The 20,064-nt window shown below is 44.2% G+C and overlaps 2 protein-coding genes across 4 annotated transcripts in view; one reads left to right on the top strand and one right to left on the bottom strand.

Moving 5' to 3' along the window:
* Positions 1-2,285, top strand: part of CCDC146 (coiled-coil domain containing 146) — a 142,764-nt gene extending 140,479 nt beyond the window's left edge. For both annotated transcript variants that reach the window (XM_019487496.2, XM_059725826.1), the window contains one exon: positions 1,200-2,285. In XM_019487496.2, coding sequence (XP_019343041.1) covers positions 1,200-1,400 — 201 coding nt within the window. In that variant the 3' untranslated portion in view covers positions 1,401-2,285. The remainder of the gene's footprint in view (positions 1-1,199) is intronic.
* Positions 2,286-5,298: 3,013 nt separating this feature from the next.
* The window catches only part of GSAP (gamma-secretase activating protein), a 72,038-nt gene continuing 57,272 nt past the window's right edge, over positions 5,299-20,064 (bottom strand). For both annotated transcript variants that reach the window (XM_014606510.3, XM_019487499.2), the window contains 7 exons: positions 18,790-18,860; positions 18,140-18,234; positions 15,857-15,976; positions 11,741-11,802; positions 9,465-9,569; positions 9,196-9,289; positions 5,299-6,406 (listed from right to left, as the gene is read on the bottom strand). In XM_014606510.3, the coding sequence (XP_014461996.1) occupies positions 6,315-6,406; positions 9,196-9,289; positions 9,465-9,569; positions 11,741-11,802; positions 15,857-15,976; positions 18,140-18,234; positions 18,790-18,860 (639 nt within the window). In that variant the 3' untranslated portion in view covers positions 5,299-6,314. The remainder of the gene's footprint in view (positions 6,407-9,195; positions 9,290-9,464; positions 9,570-11,740; positions 11,803-15,856; positions 15,977-18,139; positions 18,235-18,789; positions 18,861-20,064) is intronic.

The raw sequence follows: 20,064 nt of genomic DNA, 5'->3' as shown, positions 1-20,064 counted from the left end.
CTGTTTTTGGAGAACTGCAGCTGCAGTCATGTGGACAGTATTTAATGGAAAATTACCAATTGAAAAATCTCACACACAGGAAAGAAATGTTTTATGCTAAACGCAGGCCATCCGAGTCCCCTGACCCCTTCTGGTGGAAGGCTGTTTGTTTGCTTTGATGGTGGGCAGGCTGGAACCGAGGGAAGCGTTGATCTCCGATTCCATTTCAAACGAATTTACAAAGGAAGCAGCCAAGGCAACCTTTGTGCCTTCAGCTAGATGGCAGAGGTGGCAGAAAATGAAATTGGTAGAGTAGTGGGCTGGGAGAGCAAACAGAAAAGTGCTGCATCTTCCTTACTGGGTACCACACCTTCTTAAAAATTAATTAATGCTGTACAGTGATCTGTATCGGAGTCAACACCACCCCTCTTTTGTATGATAATTCTGTGTTGTCTGCAGTTAATACACTAGGAGGATGCTGTTACCAAGAAATACCTAAAAGGGATTCTCTTACAGAGAGTAAAACTGAATCTGGCCTTAAATATGGCTGAAGTGGAACGTTCCTCCACTCTTTTTGCCAGCAAACAGGGCCAAACTGTAATTTCAGTAGGTGCATTGATCATATTTCTGATGCACTAATCTTGCCGAAAGAGAGATGGGGTGGACTGAAGGCAGGCCCTGGTCCTGTGTCACTTTGGACTGGCACACACAATGCACACGTTTAAGGAACATGCTGCCTGGAGGTGGGGGCTTTGGAAGGAAAGGTCTCGCTGGAGCTCACAGCCCCCCGCACATTGCCTCAGCTTCCCTTGAGAGCTGTATAAACACTTTCTGCCCAGTGACACCAGTCAGCTTCATGACAAAACCACTGCCAATGTAAACACTTCCAGGCTTTGAAGTGTCAGTCTCAGTTTCACTTAACATACTGACGCCAGGGACTTGCTGCGAACATTTGTTACAGCTTTCTAAAGTTATTCTAAATTGTTTTCTTCACCACTGACTGGGAGAATATCCTGTTTAGGAGGACAGGTTCATGTCAACCTAGAAACTGTGAAACTTTTTAGTAAAGGGCTGCCTCAGTTTCCCTGTTTAGTAAGGACACTACTACTTTGCATAGTCAAGCACCTTGCTTTTCACACCTGTGAGTTTTAAGTGCAAGCCCTGTGAATTATTTAACGGACTGGCATTATTTAAATAGAGCAAAAATGTTTCTTCTACAGCGTGCTGCACAAGAAGAAGAGGATGCATTACAAGGGAGCCTCCAGAAAAAGAGTGACCGTCCCAATGCATACATCCCAGATGAAGAAAACGTTCTCCCTTTGCCACGACCCTATGGTGCTCTTGCTCCTTTCAAACCAAGTGTACTTGGTTCAAACATGAGGCACATCAGAAAACCTATTATAAAGCCAATTGAAATCTGAAAAAGTTAAGCCTGTTTCATCTAAGCCAGGAGAATCTGTTAGCAATTGTCCAAAGCCAACAATTTTTATATCATGTTTTTAAATACGTGTTAACACTTTGCCAAATTTTATACTGCAAACAGAGTGATTTTCAAGCAAAACCATAATTAAATATGCAGTAAAATACAGCACTTTTCCCTCGCTAAATGGAATTATATATCCAAAACATGCAGTAACGCGTTTTGAAATATCAAGTAAAGCAAACAATAGGATTGTTTTAAACTAAAATTTATTGTACCCGCTTCTATTTTATAACATATAGTTCTTTTAAAAACTGTTATTGTTCTTAACAATTTTCTGATGTGCTTATGCTCTGTATCAATTTATCCAAATTAAATTGAAAATGTCAGCAAGTTTAAGAAATACCCCTTCCTTGGTTTTGCTTCCTTATAATCACTGCTGCTACTCATCACTAGGCACCAGGAGTGTTTTTGCACAGAGAAGTGAAAGTGTGAGGAAAAGGCTTTATGGGAACTGAATTTCTCCTCTCACCAGTATGAAACAAGAATGCCAGTTTAGAAATATACTGCCCCGGTTACAAATGTGCTGAGACAGTGAAAAGGGGGCCAATGAGGAGCTCAGGGAACATCTTTAAGAGTCAATTTCATTCTTGTTCAGTGCAACCTGAGAGAATGGATGGACGTACCATTTGCAGCTTGTCAAGTGCCTTTAAAAGCACTCCACAAAGTGAGGATACAGGTGATACGTGGCATTAAAGCATAACAAATAGACCTGAACTTGCTCAAAAATGACCATGGATAAAAAATTTTAAAAAATCAGCTCTGAAGCATTTCATGTTACATCTGTACTCTCCAGCAGAATGACAGGAAATGTGGTCAGTCTACCACCATCCCACAGTGCTCTGCTTCCCATTTCACTCCCCCCCCCCATCACCAGCCTGAAGTGACCCCTCTGTGACTGCCAACTTCACTGTTAGAGACCCCGACCCCCTGTGAACACACCTTTTTAAACACAGGGGTCCAGGGATGCTAGGGCAGTTATGTTCTTGACCACCATCCTGGACACCCAACTTCGTGGAGTGCAGCAACTCAAGTACCTTGTGATCCACCACACTACCTGCACCCAAAATGTCTGCAACCATAAAGTCCTCCACAGCCGGAGGGGAAGGGATAGGATTGCCAACCTAAGACTTTTTTAACTGGCCATCTGGAAACGTTTTACTTACAAAACTTTTTTTTTTTTTTAAATAAACTGACATGCTTTTACTGTCAGTAAAAATAAATAAATACAATTCTTTGGTTGGCAACTCTGCATGATGACCAGCAATATTTTTAGACCCCGCTGCCCCCACCGCAGGGGTCCCCTACTCAGTCCACACCCAGACACCCAACTGCACTGCCACACCATAATGCCTCCCACACCATATTGCCGCTGTCTTACCTTATCCCCACTGGCCCTGCTCCCCCCACATCCAACTGTCACCTCTCCTCCCCTTCCATCCCCACAGATTCATCACAGCTGCAAGGAGCTACAGGGGCTCTAATGAAGCAAAACTCCCCAACAGCAGTTAACTACAGGGCGCCAAGCAGCACTCACTTAGACACCAGGTGGTGCTGCTCTGCTCTCTGTCCAGCGCTAACGCTTGAATGTAGCTTCATTCACGTGGTGAATCTTGAAACAAGCTCAGAACTTACTTTTCAGGGCTCAGATAGGTGACTTTAGGCTGGGTTTTCTTTTTAAATGAACCATCCATAAATTTACACAGTTGGCAACTCTGAGAGAGGTGCAGAGGTCATGACCCGTCTCTCCCTCTGTGCTAAGAGCAGCCAAAGGTCCTTACAGAAGAGCCACGGTAACTAGGCCATGTATGGATTGTGGCAGAGACTGCAACCTACAGGCATAAGCAGGACTGCTATCAGCACCAGACTATGGCAAAGGTCCTGAAAGTGCAGCACAACAGAGCCTGTGATCCAACCGTAGTTTGGATGCTGAGCAAGTGACGTGCTTTTATAGCAAGGGATTGTCATTCTGACTGGTGATGATTGTAGAGAGCTGTGCTTCATCACCCTGTTACCTTATGAGTGGACCTGGAATTGTTCAACAACAGTGATGACACACCTGGAGGCCTGAGAAGATCCACCTAGAGCCACAGCCACAATGCAGCCTCAGGATGGCACTAACCATTTCCCCAGCATCTTTCCTAACCACCCTGCTTTCATCTGCTCAGCCCCCAGGGCCCTGCTGCCTGAGAGAAATTCCTGCATGGCAGGACACCAAATCCATGGGTGAGTAAAACATCACTCATGCTACAGTAGCATCACAAACTTTCTTCACAACAGAAGTCACCCAAGCCTTGCTTTGAGCAAGGCCCAGGGCATTACTAGTACAGAGTCCACTGACAGATCTCTGGCAGAGCCAAGCAACAGTAGAGTGCAGGGATTTTTGTGGGCAGTTTGAGGGGAAACCCCCCCAAAGTACCTTGGGGATGAGCTCCTCCCATCCCTGGGGCTGTTAGGGCTATAGAGTACTAGCAGAGACTACTGTTGTCCATGAGCTGTTAGAGTGGGGAGGATGGTGATCTGGGTTTCAAAGCAGATTATGTGGTTAGCATTTCTCCTATCTAGCCCATTTATGTGCTGCAGGACCAAAAAGTAAAAAGGTGCTCTCCAGTCACAAGTGAACAGACATTGGCCATGAAAAGGCAGAATAAACTCCATGGCAACCCCAGCTTTGTGCTATCACAAAACAGCTGCAGCTGGGCTCTCCATGGAGACCCGCCCCAGCCATGCGAGCAGGATTGCTGTCCACTGCTGGCCGGATCTGGCAGGTAGGCCGGACTTTGCCCGCCCCACAGTAAAGTGTCAGTGCCCTCCATCCTCCAACATACCATAAGGCACCCCCAATGGTGCACTATAAAGGTATCGTGCAGCTGTTGAAAAGCTCTTCCTTGGAATCCAAGAGTCCATTGTACAGGCAAACACTCTCCACATCATCACAGACACCTAATTAGAGCTCCTGAGGACACTGATATTATCAACTTTATCTCACTACCCTGTGATCATATGGGTGAACTATCCCTAATGGTTCATGTTTCCCTTCAACATGGTGGACAAGTAACCATAGCAGGTAATATACTCTGACCCATAATACGCTACGGTGCCCATAATGGCCCCAGTGCAGTGTGGAAAGCCTACCCACACAGATTTGGCTATGTCCTCTGGCAAGTTGGAGAGCAAGAACCATGGTGCCAGCACACTCTGGATAGCCTAGGACACAGGTTCTCAAACTGTGGTCCGCGAGCTCCCTTCAGGTGGTCCGCAGAAAGGTTGCAGAACAATCAAAAATATCTGCATTTGGCCCTGCATTTGATTTATTTTTTTCTGATGATGGAGATTAAGCGGTCTGCCAAGACCCTCAGCAATTTTCAAGTGGTTCATGAAAAAATAGTTTGCATGACCAGATAAGGTGAAGACTCATTTGAGCAGAATAGAGCTGGTATCTTTTGGCACTGCTCTGTGAGAGCCTGGAAGCCAAGGAAAGAGTTGAAGTCCATTCTTTCTTCTCACCAGGAATGCACCGTATGCAAAACTGACTGGCATGCACCGGCATGGAGCACCAAGCAGAAGTGTGGGGAGCAAAGAGTTTGCTGTTGTCCCTCCTTGAAAGCCCCTGCAGGATTGTGGCAGAGAGGTAGCTGGAATCCCTGCTACCCAGCCTCCAACCTGGGAGCAACACACCACCACCACTCTGGCACATTATGAAGTACTTCATCTGGGAGAGGCCTGCACATCTGTATGGTACTAAAACACTCCAAATTAGAAGCACTTCAAATTAGGGTGCGATACAAAGCACATCTGTGCATCTGTATGAACCCTGAAACAAGGTCGGACCCAGAGGATGAAATTAGCTCAGCTTTATCTCAGCAGGTTGAAAGTTCACACATTCTCTCTGTTGGGTGCCAATGTATTATTTTTTGTTGCTGTTACCCATCCCAGCTAAAAAAAATAAACAGCTTAGCTCAGTTTTGTATAAACATAGCTGGAAAATGGAGGCAAGGGCTGTAGCAATTTTTTTCCTCAAAATTGATACATGATCTAGAAACATGAAGTCAGAGGGACAGAATTAAATAAAAGACCCACTTAAACAGAGAAGTTACTTAGAAAGACTCTTTCCTTCTCTGCTTTACTGTACAACGTCTGTAAACAGCAGGAAAAGCTGTTGTGGAAACTTCAGAGAATACATTTCACTAATTACAAAACAAATATATTAAGATCCTACTCCAAAGGCATGGCAGTACCATAAAAAGATATGGTCTGTATGAAGAATACATACATCATCATTGATCCATTTCATAATTGATACATTATATACAAAGACTAATTTCTCATTTTTTCCACTTGTCTATATTACACAACCTCACCAAAAACTCCTTTATACGTCAGTGCAATTAGTTGCCAGTTTCTCATGATTTGACAATGTTAACCATTTCCTTGGTTTGCCCTGTTGGGCACTGGAATATAAATTAAAATTATGAACACTTTATCAATTTATTTTGATACTTGTTATAGTTACTTGTTTGGCTTCTCCACGGTATAGGAGAAAATAGTAGAAGTGTGTTTAGGCAGAGAACTGCATCTATAGCAAATATATTTCTTCCCCCAGCTCTGATGATTCAACTTTAACAAGTCAGCATTCAGCCTAATCATTTTGCAACATATGTGTAAGCAAAGTGGAGCAACTATTTTGGGCAGGCTTTGACTTACTAATGCCGGTTGCTGTTGAAAACTTGAAACCTTTTGTTTTTTAAAAAAGAAAATAAAGCCTGAAAATATTGCTTGCATTCTTGTTGATGAATATTGATACAGGTAGCAAGGCTGATGAACCACTGAAGTAATCATGTCCTCATTCGCAATTTTAGAGGCCCAAAAGCATTGCTGTGTGTTTCAGTGCCATTTCCTCTACAAACTTTGCATTCACGTGGTCTTGTTCCTTAAATGGATTCAGACCTGGAAAAGGACATGGAGAAGAGCAGCTTTCATAAAGTGAATGTTCTCCTGTGCTTGAAACCAGTTAAAGTAAGTGTCAATCTCAAATACTCAAAGTTAGGCATGAAAAGCTTTAAAAGTTTTGGCCTCCAGCTCTCCATAACATGCTAACAATATTTCTCATAGGCTGCTAAGGCCTGATCCTGGGTCCACTGAAGCTACAGTGGCTTTTGAAACACACTCACAGAATGTTTCCTAATGTCAGAGCATGAGCTCGAGTCTAATGCCAGGCAGAACCGTACTTAAGAATTCTGGAGACTACGCAGGAAAAAATTAATCAATCAGTGGAAGCTTTTGTAGAGTATAAACTGGGAAATGACTTTTTGATCTGTCCCGCTCTTGCTGTCAGTTTCAGAATACTACTGTATGACACCTAGAGGTGTGCCGATATAAAAATCGGTCCATATCGTATTGGCACCAATAAAAGGAAAATTGATATTAATCGGCAATTGGCTTTTTTTGGATGGTGTAGCCAATAATGTCACCAAAAAATCCCATGTACATGCATGCAGCCGCAGCACTCATGCAGCCAGGAGTGCAGCCAGACAACTTAAAGAGCAGTGTCTGGCCAGTAAATCTGTGACAGGAGGAAGGGGCATGGGGGAGGGCTGTTCGAGGCCCTCACAGTGACAGAGGAAGTGGGGCTGGGCTAGGGGCAGGGGATGGAGCCACGGGTGGCTCATTCCAGGAGCGTGGGGGGGTGGGGCAGGGTGAGGAGCTGCATGGGGGTACATACACCCCCCAGATCTGTGCACAGGGTGAGGGCAGGCTGAGCTGCCTGCTGGAGGATACACTGGCCTTTTCCTGGTGGGGGGACTGGGCCGGGGCTGCACTTGGTGCAGGTGGCAGCAGCACTGGGAGTGGAGGCTACAGGGAATTCTGGGGCCACAGCCCACCCCAGAGCCCCTCCCAGTGCTGCTGCCACCCACCCCGAGCACAGCCCCAGCCCTGCACTCCCTACTGGGAAGCGGCTGGTGCAGCCCCCAGCCTGCAGCAAGCAGCCCACCCTCGCCCTGCACACAGATCCAGGGGGGTACATTCCCCCATGCCTCCCCTGGGGTGTACACAGTGGCTCCCCACCCCCGCAGATGAGCCACCCACAGCTCTGTCTCACATCCTACCCCGCCCAGGCAGTACCTGCCTCTGCCCCAGACTCCCTCCCTCCCCTAAACAGGGGCCTTGAACAGCAGCCCCCCCCCATGCTCCTTCCCTCCCCTACACCTCTTCCCCCCCCCGGACAGACTTACTGGCCAGACGCTGCTCTCCAAGCTGCCAGGGTATATATTGGCAATTGGATCAGTATTGGCCGATATGGCTGGCTAATAACTGGCCATTGGTATCAGCCAAAAAAAATCTGTATCAGCGCACCCCTAATGAAACCCCAAGCAAAGTTGTCTAAGAAGAAATCTGACTGTCTTGGTAGTTGTGGATTCAAACAGCCTTTAAGCATCAGCTGCTCTCTCTTTTGCAGCAATGTATGCTGGTCCATTTGAAAACAGGCATCGCCACTCTGCCCATTTCTTCCTAGAAGATCAGGCACACTCAGAAGGTGGTGAACCAACTCCATGAAGTCTACCAAGTCCCTACTGCTACTGATTAAATGGTGAAATAATTCTGACCCAGATCCAGACTTAACACACACAGCACTGTGGGGCCCAACACCTAACTTTACAGTAGCTAGTCCCAGGAGTGGAATCCAGCACTCTAACCTGTGTGCCTGGTTTCACCACACAGTGCGTGAGGTGGCACCTTAGAATAGGAGCCACAAAAACCAGCACACTGAGGACAGTGGTGGATCTTGAATTCTGCCACTCACTGGGTGGGGAGTACTCTGCTGTTCCTGGTACAGCTCTGCTGCTCTGCCAAGAGAAATTTAAGATAATTTGAGCTAGACAGCGCACCAACATACATGAGGAACCATGGCTTCCTAGCCTAGTGGCTAGAGGAGTCAGCAACACCCACCACACATGCCAGAGTGTGGCTTGTGAAGGCATTTTGCTTGGCACATGCACCTCAGGGTGGATGGCAGGGAAGGGGCTGGGGCTGCACTGTCACTGCAAGGATCAAGCTCCTTGCAGCTCCCCTGCTGTCTGCCCTGGCATGCCAACACCTTGCAAATCAAGGCTGCGAGTACTTCTTGTCATTCTGCCCAAAAAACTAACCCCTAAAGTTTAGGGCCTTTATATGGGCAAGGGAGAGACTAGGGGTCCTGTCCCTGTATTTTATGTTAAGACATGGATTACATAAAATGCATAAGATAGTCCTTGAAGCAGGACTGGGACCCAGGGCACTCCCATCCTTCCCCAGCTATATCCCTTTTAAAACCCAAGTCCCATACCTTGGTTTTCATGATGGTAATCCATTTGCAGCCGCACCTGCCACTTCACTTTTATTTACAGTTTATAGATTTAAGCCTTAGTTTGTTTTTAATCAAGGAAATAAATGAGTTTATAGGAACTAGGAACAGCCTGGTCCTGTCTAAAGAGAACCCAAAGAGGACAGCAGGAACAGCAATTTCCTCATCCTGGCTTTCCAACATATTCTTTCATGCCTTTTTGAGAGAGATCTGCATAAGCAGACTGAGGGGCTTATAGTGCTCACAGCCCCCACAACATCTCCAGTGCAGATGTGTGTAAGCTTGTTCCACATAAAGCCAGAAACTCTGGCAGGACCAAGATGAAGCCCTAATATGCACAGCCAGGCCAAAACAGCCCAGCCGTTAAAGGAAGCAAAATACAAATAAACATTACCTTGATCCTCTATTTCTGCCAGCATACTGGCCAAGTAGTTAAGAGGCAGAAACTCTACATGAATGGACATCCTGTCAGGTATAGGTCGGCCGCGCTGTAAAAGAGAAAGTTTACGTTGGATCACAACTATAGTAGTCTACCTTACACATTCAGTTACAAGGGACTAATAGTCCATGTAGGAATTTTCATGGATGTCAACACTACTCAAGCTGAAAGATTTAAAAAACAAACAAAAAAACCCCAAAAAACCATCTCCACCACATTCTTACCTGTCTGGTCCCAAGTTTCTCAAGCAAAAGTTTAACATAGTTCCTTGCAATAAAGTTAGAAGTGACAGGGTGATTCCATAGCTGACAGATCTTTTGGCCAATTGCCTATTAAGCAAAAACAAACAACAAAACAAGACAGATTCAAGAAAGTGCAGAAAGTTCTGTTGGGTTGCAAAAGCAAAAAAAAGAAGCTCGTTAACTTGAGTTTCACATTTTTTTCCCTTGCCAAAACAAAAATAAAATTTCCATTTGGACTAAACAAGATGTTCAAATGGAACAGTATTTTCAGACATTTATAATAAAATCTGAGGAGTCAGGACTACAGTAGTGGTCTCATCCCTTTCTATCCAACAGCTAAATGGTTGGGGCAGTTACTAAAAGTAGTGAGTGGAAAAATTTGAAATCAGGGCATCTGCTTCCTAGCAGGATAAGATGGGTTTCCATCTCTCTTTCTGTTTGCATAAATTATTTCAATATTCACTGAACCAGAAAGGATCACACCTCTCTCTGGCTCAACATGTGACACATGAACATGAAAGACTTAAGAGACACCCACACTAGCATCCCCTGTAACAGAGCACTTAGTCCTGGGAGAAGTTTGAATCTTCTCAAGAAAAAAAAGATCTAAACCTAGATTTCCCACATCCTGAGCAAGCCTTCTGACCACTGGGTAATTGCAAATGAGGGGAACCTTCCCCCTTACTACTGCTGTCTTGCAAGTCTGGCCTTTTGTTTCTTTACTTCTTATTGTAAGTGCTCAAGAATGCAATACAGGAATGTTAAAACACTGCAACATTTTCTGAAGAGACTATTTTATGACCACTATAGCATCATTTTTGCTTCAGCTGAAACTATTTGGCAAATTCAGCCTAAATTAAAAGCCTTGGTTCCGCATAATTGCATTTTTCAATAAAAGGCATTAAAAAAAAACAAAACACAACAACAAAAAAACCCTCATCTAGGTCTAAACAGATAGGATACAGTACCAACTCTGCTGTGCTCAAGTGGCAGTGGCAGTGCCTTTTACAACAGAGGCCTTGTGAACCATCTCCTCAGCACCAGAGCACACTTGGAACCAGTGTGTTCTCCGGGTCCACGCTGCCCAAGGGCTACCAGCTCACTGCAGAGTCCACAGCCAGCTTCCAATGACTAAAGGATCCCAAAACAAGATATGGAAGACAATGACTGTTTTGTAAGGGGTTTCTGTTGTGGCTTTTTTTAAACCGCTGCCAAATAAAGAAACCCTTTTTATAGGAACATTCAGCTGGTACTTCCAGTAGTTTAAAATATGTAATGAATGAAAAGCACATATCTAGGGTCAAACTAGGAAAAGCCTGTAATATGCCAAGACACTGGCACATGAGCATCCATGCGCTAGTGTGCTTTATTACATACTGGAAGTGCTGCAGCTCTATGGCAATGGGATTTATTTGTATTCTTGTGGTGCCCACAATGTGCCAGAAATCCTGAAAAAACAATGACAGTGATCCTCGGTTCAGGATATAGGCATCTCCTAAAAGGATACAAGCAACAGATGGAGGACTAGGACAAACAGTATATCTCACATAAATCTCTAAACAGAAACTTATGGCCCTAAGTTGAAGGTCACCACACTACAAGAAGAGTCACGTGGAGCTAGTGGAGCTCTTAGCAAGAAAATTCTGTATGAACTTAGGTTTCCCGAGTGGTTAAATCTCTCTTCTTGTTTCTCATTAAGCTGGAAGGGACAAAAGTGTATTGCTCACTTCCCAGCAGGAACTCCTCCAGATCTTTAAGGAAAAAACTTGAAGGGGCTCTTGAGAACACCTCCCTTTCTCTGCCAGAAAGAGCCCTTCACTCCTTTCTACATCAAGAAGAACATACCATGGTAGGAATCCTCGTCCCTTCATAAACAAGGTCTATGGACTTCAAACTGAAGTTGAGTTTTGCATTTCAAAATAAAAAGGAACAACTTGCACTGCCAAAGACAACATGCATTTAACAAGTACTGAAGTTGTTGAATGCGAATGGGGAATTGTATGAATTAAAGGGAGCCGCACTCTTCATAGGGATTTATATTTCAAATTAAATGAAGCTAAACTTTTTCCTTCTTCTCTCAATGTAATATTTTCCCACCTTTTTCTAGATACTCAGATTTAAAGAAAATGTAAACGTAGCTACTGCCTTGAGGATACAAGAGAAATTAGTTTCTTGAGTCTCAAGCTGGCCTTTCCACATGGATGAATTTGATAAGTAGACCCAAAAAACATCACACAAGAAACATCATGCAAAGTTACCTCTGGAAGCCTTGTGACAATACTAAATTTTAGCTTTTCATTCTTCTCAGTGTTGTCCAGATCTGAAGGAAAAAAGAGGAAAAGTATCAATGATAAACTACCAGACTACAATTTTTACTTACATGCAAGCATCTGTCTAAAGATTAACCCACTAACAAAATATATGTATGTATATATTATTTATATATCACCCTTTCAAACAAAGGCCTAGGTGGCTTACAGTAGGAGGAGAAAATAACTTATTTTATTCTCTTGTTGCTTTCTAGTTTCATAACTTAAAAGGGAACTTTAACAAGTACTCCTGGTGATTGACTTCAACTATAAAACTCACACCTTGTACTGATATACACCCCTATCCTTGAGATATTATCTGGATACAACAAAACGTGATACCTGGGCCTATTTTCTTTTCTAACTACTAGATAAATAGCATGTTGTGAGGGAGTGTGGTCGTGAGTTTGGCTACAGCTATATACTTGGCCTAGTAAGTAACATGACGGCCTTGCTGTTTTTCATAAATACTACTCCATTTATTGCTTGTATCCTTTAGGAAATGCCTATATCCTGAACTGAGGATAACTGTAATCGTTTTCTCAGGATGTCTGACACATTGTGAGCACCACAAGAATACAAATAAATCCCATTGCCACAGAACTGCAGCACTTCCAGTGTGTAATAAAGCAGGCTGTAGCACATGGATGCTCATAAATAGAACCATAGAAATTTAGGGTTGGAAGGGACCTTGGGAGGTCATCTAGTCCAACCCCCTGCTCAAGGCAGGACCATCCCCAACTAGATCACTCCAGCCAGGCCTTTGTCAAGCCAGACCTTAAAAACCTCCAAGGATGGAGATGCCACCAGGTGGTAACCCATAGGTAACCCATTTCAGTGGTTCATCACCCTCCTAGTGAGAAAGCTTTTCCTAATATACAACCTAAACCTCCCTTGCTACAACCTGAGACCACTGCTCCTAGTTCTGTTGTCTGCCACCACTGGGAACAATCCAGCTCCATCCTCTTTTGAACCCCACTCCAGGTACTTGAAAGCTGTATCAAATCCCCTCTTATGCTGCTCTTCTCCAAACTAAATAAACCCAGTTCCCTCAGCCTCTCCTCATAATTCACATGAACCATTTTCATTGCTGTCTGCTGTACTCTTTCTAACTTTACCACATCCTTTCTATAGTGGGGGACGCAAACTGGACACGGTACTCCAACTGGGGCCTCACCGATGCAAAACAGAGCAGATAATTACTTCCCTTGATCTGCTGACAATGCTCCTTCTAATGCAGCCCAGGATGCTGTTAACTTTCTTGGCAACAAAGGCACACTGCTGGCTCATATCCAGCTAAGTGTCCACTGTAATCCCCAGGTCCTTTTCTGCAGAGCTGCTGCTTAGCCAGTCAGTCCCCAAGCTGTAGCAGTGCATGGGATTCTTGCCCCAAGTGCAGGCCTTTGCACTTGTCCTTATTGAACCTCATGAGATGTATTTACTTTGGGTCCAATCCTCCAATTTGTTGAGGTCTCTCTGAATCCTAGCCCTACCCTCCAGCATATCTACTACTCCCCACAGCTTGAGGGTGCATTGCAACCCATCTTCCAGGTCGTTGATGAAGACATTAAATAAAAATGGCTCCAAGACTGATCCCCTGGGGCACTCCACTTGACAATGGCTTCCAGCTAGACATTGTGCCATTGATTACTACCCGCTGAGCCAGACAATCCAGCTAGCTTTCTACCTACCTTAAAGTCCATTTATCCAACCCATACTTCCTCAGCTTGCTTGCACAAATGCTGTGGGAAACCGTATCAAAAGCCTTGCTAAAGTCAAGGTATATTATGTGCACTGCTTTCCTTACATCCAGACAGCCATCTCATCATAGAAGGCAATCAGGTTGGTCAGGCATGACTTGCACTTGGTCAAATCATGCTGACTGTTCCTAATCACCTTCTCCTCCAAGTGCTTAGAAATGGATTCCTTGAGGATCCTCGCCATGATTTTTCCAGGTGCTCAGGGGAGGCTGACTGGTCTGTAATTCCCTGGATCCTTTCTAAAAGATGGGCACTATTATTTGCCCTTTTCCAATTGTCCAGGACCTCTCCCGATCACCACAAGTTTTCAAAGATAATGGCCAGCAGCTCTGCAATCACATCAGCCAACTCTCTCAGCACCTTCAGGTTCATTGCATGGACTTGTACACATCCAGATCTTCTAAACAGTCCCTGACCTGTTCTTTCACCACTGAGGGCTGCTCACCTCCTCTCCAAACTGTGCTGCCTGCTGCAGTAGTTTGGAAGCTGACTTTGCCTGTGAAGACATCAGTGAAAAAGGCATCAAGTACTGAAGCCTTTTCCACATCATTTGTCACTAGGTTGCTTCCACCATTCACCCAGATTTTCCCTGACCTTCCTCTTGTTGCTGCCATACTTGTAGAAACCCTTTTTGTTACCCTTCATGGCCCTTGCTAGCTGCAACTCCAATTGTGCTTTTGCCTTCCTGACTTTATCCCTGCATGCCTGAGCAATATTCTTATACTCCTCCCTAGTTGTCTGTCCAAGCTGCCACTTCTTATAAGCTTCCTTTTGGTATTCAAGCTCATTGAAGAGTTCTCTGCTAAGCCAAACCAGTCAGCTACCATATTTGCTATTCTTAGGTTTAGGTAAACTAACTGAATTATGCTTCCAATTGCTCCCTCTCCAAACTAAAAGGGCAGCGAACAAGGTTGTGGTCACAGTATGAACTATAAAGCCACAAATTGATTTCCCTGTTCTTTTTATGAACAACTACATACACTTGATTGTATTCCAAGAAATGCAGAGCAGGGCGATCCATGGCTCGAACTTCTGGCAAGAACCCAACAGTCTAGCACGGGTACATATATTAAGCATGCTGTTGCACGATCACGTCTCACGTCAGTATGCCCTACTTCCTAGCATTTAGCATTTTGACAACATAGTTCAAAGAACAGGGGCAAACTTATTAGCATACTTTCAAGTCATCCCAGTGGATACAACACAGCATATTTCAATTAAACAAAAACCCTTACATCAACAACAAGCACAATTGTTTTAGACTGATGGTGCCAGGTTTTGTTTTTTTAAAAACAACTCTTTACAGCCCTGTGCAGAACGTCTAGCTATTCCACTGACTACAGCATCAGAACCATTCTGTCTTATCTGATTCAAAACAATACTGCTGAGGGCTGTCTAGTAGGCCAATTCAGTTGCTTTATAGGGAAATCATTTTAAAAACGTATTTTTAATTTAACCATTACTACTAATCATTTGATTAGTACCTCTGATCACCCACTTGCACACCTGCGCTCTTATTTCCAAAGGTGTTCCCCCCAGACAACTGGGCTACACAACTATGGGAAGAACGATGGGCCTCTAAGAACTACATACTCAAAACATTCATCCCAAACCCCTCTATGAGACCTCCTGGCTTCGATTTGGACAGACTTTCCTGGATCTGCCTTAACAGACTCTGAACCAGCTATGGCCATTTCCACCATAACATGCATCAAATGGGCCTGACACCAAGTGCCACTTGCGAATGCGGCGCCCCTCACAGACTGCAAACCACGTAGTTACAGCATGCTCCATCTTCTATTGCCCTGGAAACCTCAATGCCCTCGACACCCCATCTCGATCCTGGCTCAGCTCTGTCCAATGTGAAATACGACTCTGGCGCACGATTTTTGTCATATGAAAAAAAAAATCGTTGTGTGCATTTCCCTGGTTTCAAAATGGATCAGCCAGAAATTTCAAGGTAGATATTTCATTGCCTTTTGTAGTTACAAACAGTTTTATGTAAACTCATGCCCAATTTTTGTCCTGTGCAACCCTAAAGGTTTCTGAGGAAGTTCAAAGAAATAACTCTAACTTTCAGTTCTGAGGGTGGAATTGAGCCCTGCAGCTTTGCATTTTTCTCTCATTATGTATTGCAAGAAATAAAAGGGCAAGTTTAAAAAGTAGTTAGCTCTTGAGAAAGTCACAACTGTTCATTTGAAATGCCTCAAGTGTATCCCTTTCCAAAACAAGCTTGCTAAAAGGAATGCTACCCATCAGGATTACTAGCAGCTGGTTAGCACCTCTTCTATTAAATCTACCGTACCTTTGAAAAGTTTTCTGACACAGGTTTCTGTGAGGTGCAGGACTCCATTATCTATGTAATGCAGCAGAGTGTGCAAAGGAAGACATCGAACTCCAAGTCCCAAGTGTAGACTATGAAAACCTGAAGAGAGAGAGAAAGCCATGTGTACAACAGAAGTACAATATTTCTTAGCAAAATGTCCTTATTACTGCTGTGCCCTTCACAGCACCGAAGCTCAGTAGAGGGCAACACCTCTATTATTACCAAATTCATTCCAATTCATTTTTGGAGGTGGAAGTGGGGGAGGGAGGAAGAAAGAGAAGGAGAGAGTTAAAATCACCATGCTATCACAATGATGTCTAAATTCTGACATGATTGATGCCCTATGACTCCACCAACACTTATTTAATATAATTGATTTAGACTAAATTTAAAACTCCATATTAAGAGAGAGAAGTGCTCACTTTGTGATCTTCCCATACCTTGCAAGAAATAAGAAACAAAAAGGAGAAGACTGGAAGCAGCCCATACAGCAGGTCTCTTATTGTAAAATCTACTGCAAATCCAGCATAATCAAACTGTTGGCAAAATATTTTACATTTCTTATGCCTGTCCCCCCAAATCATCTAAACACCAACATTTTCCCAAGCACTGTATGCAACTGTCACGTTCTCCTGCACAATATGGGCTAGATGTATGAGCTGCCATCACCCAGCACAGAACAGCATTAGTAATGAGGGACTTTTGAGACTGATCAGAAGCATGAAATGTATTCAACCCTATTTTCCTCCTACCTGTGGTTAGAAGCACACTGCTGCCATAACTCATGGTGGCAGTGATAAGCCAAGTCCTTCAGCAAGAACATTCTTAATGGGATTAAAATCCAGTTCAAGTCTACCAGATCTGCCTGTAAACCCCTGACTGCTTTGGCAAAGTAAGCAGCAACACACAATTTTATACAATGTAATGCACAAGAACTCAATTCTTCCTAATTATTTTCTTTTTAAAGAACAGAACAAAAGGTATCTGGTATCGGGGTTATCAGAAGCTCTTGGTATTGGAATTTTAGCACAGTCTGTACCATGATTTCCTGAGCCAAATTTCTAAAAAAGCTAGGTTTCTATGGGTCCTTCTGCATAGTCATTGCATTCTTCCAGACTGAACATCAGCTTTAAGGTGCTTTGTAGCACTTTCATCTTTTTGCTTTTAGATCAGATCATCATTTTCCACCTTCACTCCCTGTGTCCCCAACTGAGACATCCATTTGTCTGGGACTGGAGAGATGAGGGCAGGGGAAGCTCACGATCTCCCTCCCCTATAAATCACAATCATGTATTTAGTGTGTACTCTAAAGGCCTAAGAAGCTGAAGTCTTGAGAATATTCCCAGACTAAAGTCCCTGACAGGGCCTCACAAGAAGTATTCTGCTGAAGTAAAGTACTTCGAGAGGACAAATTGATTGCTGCTCCCAATATAGTACCAGAGATGGACATGAAGCATCTGATGGACAGAGAAGGATTGAAAAACTAAGATTCACAGGGATAAGTCACAAATCTGGCAATGAATGAGCCTTTCACCTTTAATTCACACTTCAAAGCTACAGCCAGTTTTCAAAAGTGGTTTCTATGTTAGTTGGTGGGGGACCCTTGTGAAAGGCCACAAGTTGCACTAACTGATACCTCCCAGTGTCTCTGCAGCATTGCAGGACAATCTGGATTAGGAAGCATAGACCTCAATTATGCAAGCTGCTCTGTACGAACTGACTCTTTGGTTACAGTCAGTAAAGACATGCATGGATGCAGGATCCATGTGTGTGAAGCAGTATGGCCATGACCCTGTCCCCAAGCAAGCCTTTTCTACTAGGAGTGAAGAACATGAGCAGGGCACCATAAGGCTGTTTTTGCTTTACTACTGGACATGATTTACCTTCGTTGCCCTTGAAACTGATAGCCAACTTTGTGGGCAACTACTGAATTTAAAAAAAAAGGGAAAAAAGTCTGAAAACCATAGTTTTGTCGCATTTTGTCCCAGAACTGAAATGGTGTTGGCGCACACAGGACTCAAGCTTTTCTAAAAACTCTAGTGTGTTGTCTTAGTTTGCAATAGCTACTTGGGGCTTTGTTTCACTACAGGTGTTTAGAGGAAGTTATCATCTCGATGCAGCTGAACTGCATGCATTTCAGGACAGCTGAAGGTAACCTGGCTGCATGTACCATGACTGCCATTTCCTTGGAAGAAGTTCAAATCAAAACTTGCTCCCAAACAAGGAATAAAACAGTGACCTGTCCATCTCTGCAGGACTTACCGGGAGGAAGGGGCATGCACAGCCCATTGGCAGCTTCTAGGATCCGACTCATGATGTGGAATACTGCAAACTCTGCTGTACTTCCTCGCTTGTCACTGTATTTAATAATAAAAGTAACAGTGTACAGGTGACCAACAGACATACGCCCTTCCACACTCCCCTCAAAACCTAGCAGAAGTGCTGCTCAGTTAAATGAATGCAATTTGGGTACCAAGAAGTGATAGGACATCTTGTTTATTTAGAGATGTGGACGTAGAAAATCTATACAGTAGATTTACAGCATACAGGATACTAAAAACAATGAGATAAAACTTTCTAAACTGAGTATCTGAAGTTAGACCTACTCTGCATCTATAAACAACTACCTAGATAAGTGGCCTGAGGTCTTCAATTAGCCAAGCTGAAATCAATGCAAGATCAGTGATGCTGAACACCAGCCCCCTTCTCTACAGAGGTATCTACATGATCGCTATCCAAGCCTGGTTAGACAGCGAGAGTTGGGAGGGTCATGGGAGAGGCAGAAGAAAGGTTCTGCTGCAGCAACCTGGGGCTGGGTTCAGGAACAAGCATCTCCAGAGACCACATCTCTGCAAGAATTCTGCCCACAATCTAACTTGCTGGGGGCTAAAGGCAAAAACAAACAAACTTACAAGGAGAAGATGCAGGGGTGAAGGTTGTATTTCCTCCAAACTGCTTCCATCATCCGACACATTAGATCCAGCTAAAAGAACAAACAAAACAAAATCCTGGCATGTGTAAGAGCTCATGTTCAGAGGGCCATTAGTGTCCATTAGTCTTTCAGCGAGCATTTTGGATTATAACCATGTGTCAATGTTAAGACTCTGCTAACTAGGAGGTCAGAAGTTCCTGTGATTTTTCCAGAAAGTCCTAAAACAACACACTCTCAATCCACCAGTGTTCCTGCAGTGTGCACCAGCAAGTAGCCCAGACTTAGGAGCTGCTCAGGCCTCAGCTGAAAGCATGCTCTCTGACCGCAAACAGATGCGAGTGCACTCCAGGATCAGGAGGCAAGTAAAACCTTAATCTCCTAATGGCTGTGCATTTTGGCAACAAGAGAACTCAAGGGCCCCAATCCAACTGGCAAATGTAGAAGGCAGAGAGATATTCAGCTTGCTACATGAGGGAAGCTACACGGAGAACACAGGCTGGGTATCAGCCAGTTGCAGACCTACCAAAGAGAAGGAAAGTTCAGGCAGGAATGTGTCTCATGAATTCTCAGTTCAGTTTCTCTTCTCTAACTTCCAACCTCCTCTCCACCCCCTTCCTATTGCAATAAAAATCTCTGGCCCGCACCATCTCTCTTATGCTTCCTGGCCGACCTACAGGACAGAACTACTGGCCAGCAGAAACTCCTAGCCCCATTCACCTCTGGGTCCTTCTAGCCTTGCAGCCAAAAAGAAAACCTGGCCTGCCCACTCGGAGAGTGCAGAAGGAATCCTCCGGGCACGCTCAGCGTAGCCTGTGCTTCCATCTCCCTCCTTCTTCCCAAGAGCCCGACTGCCAGGTGAGACTGTTTGGAATAACATCATTAAATCAGAAGCCTTCGGAGCACAACACTGCCATACACCTTTAGCACTTCCCATATGCCTTTTGTCCGAGGAGGAGGGTTCAAACCACGTCTTTAAGTAATCCCTTCAAGCACTCCTAAACTAAGCAATAACCCCATTTTACAGAGGGGCACCTTGAAGCACAGAGAGGTCCACTACTCTACCACGCACAGAAAATGACTAGAACCCAGGAATCCTGCCTCCCAGTCTCTCTGCTACTCAAAGACAGTGTCCTCAATCTTCCTGATGCATTAAAAACATGGAACCCAGCAGGAACAGAATTCATACACTGGTCTCACACAGCACTTCCCACAGGGGTCTCCAAGTATCTCCGATTACGAGCCCAACCCAGGGTGG

This window comes from Alligator mississippiensis, chromosome 4 (genome assembly GCF_030867095.1).
Source record: "Alligator mississippiensis isolate rAllMis1 chromosome 4, rAllMis1, whole genome shotgun sequence".
In the NCBI taxonomy this organism is placed as follows: Eukaryota; Metazoa; Chordata; order Crocodylia; family Alligatoridae; genus Alligator; species Alligator mississippiensis.
This window is presented reverse-complemented; position numbering and strand designations above follow the sequence as displayed.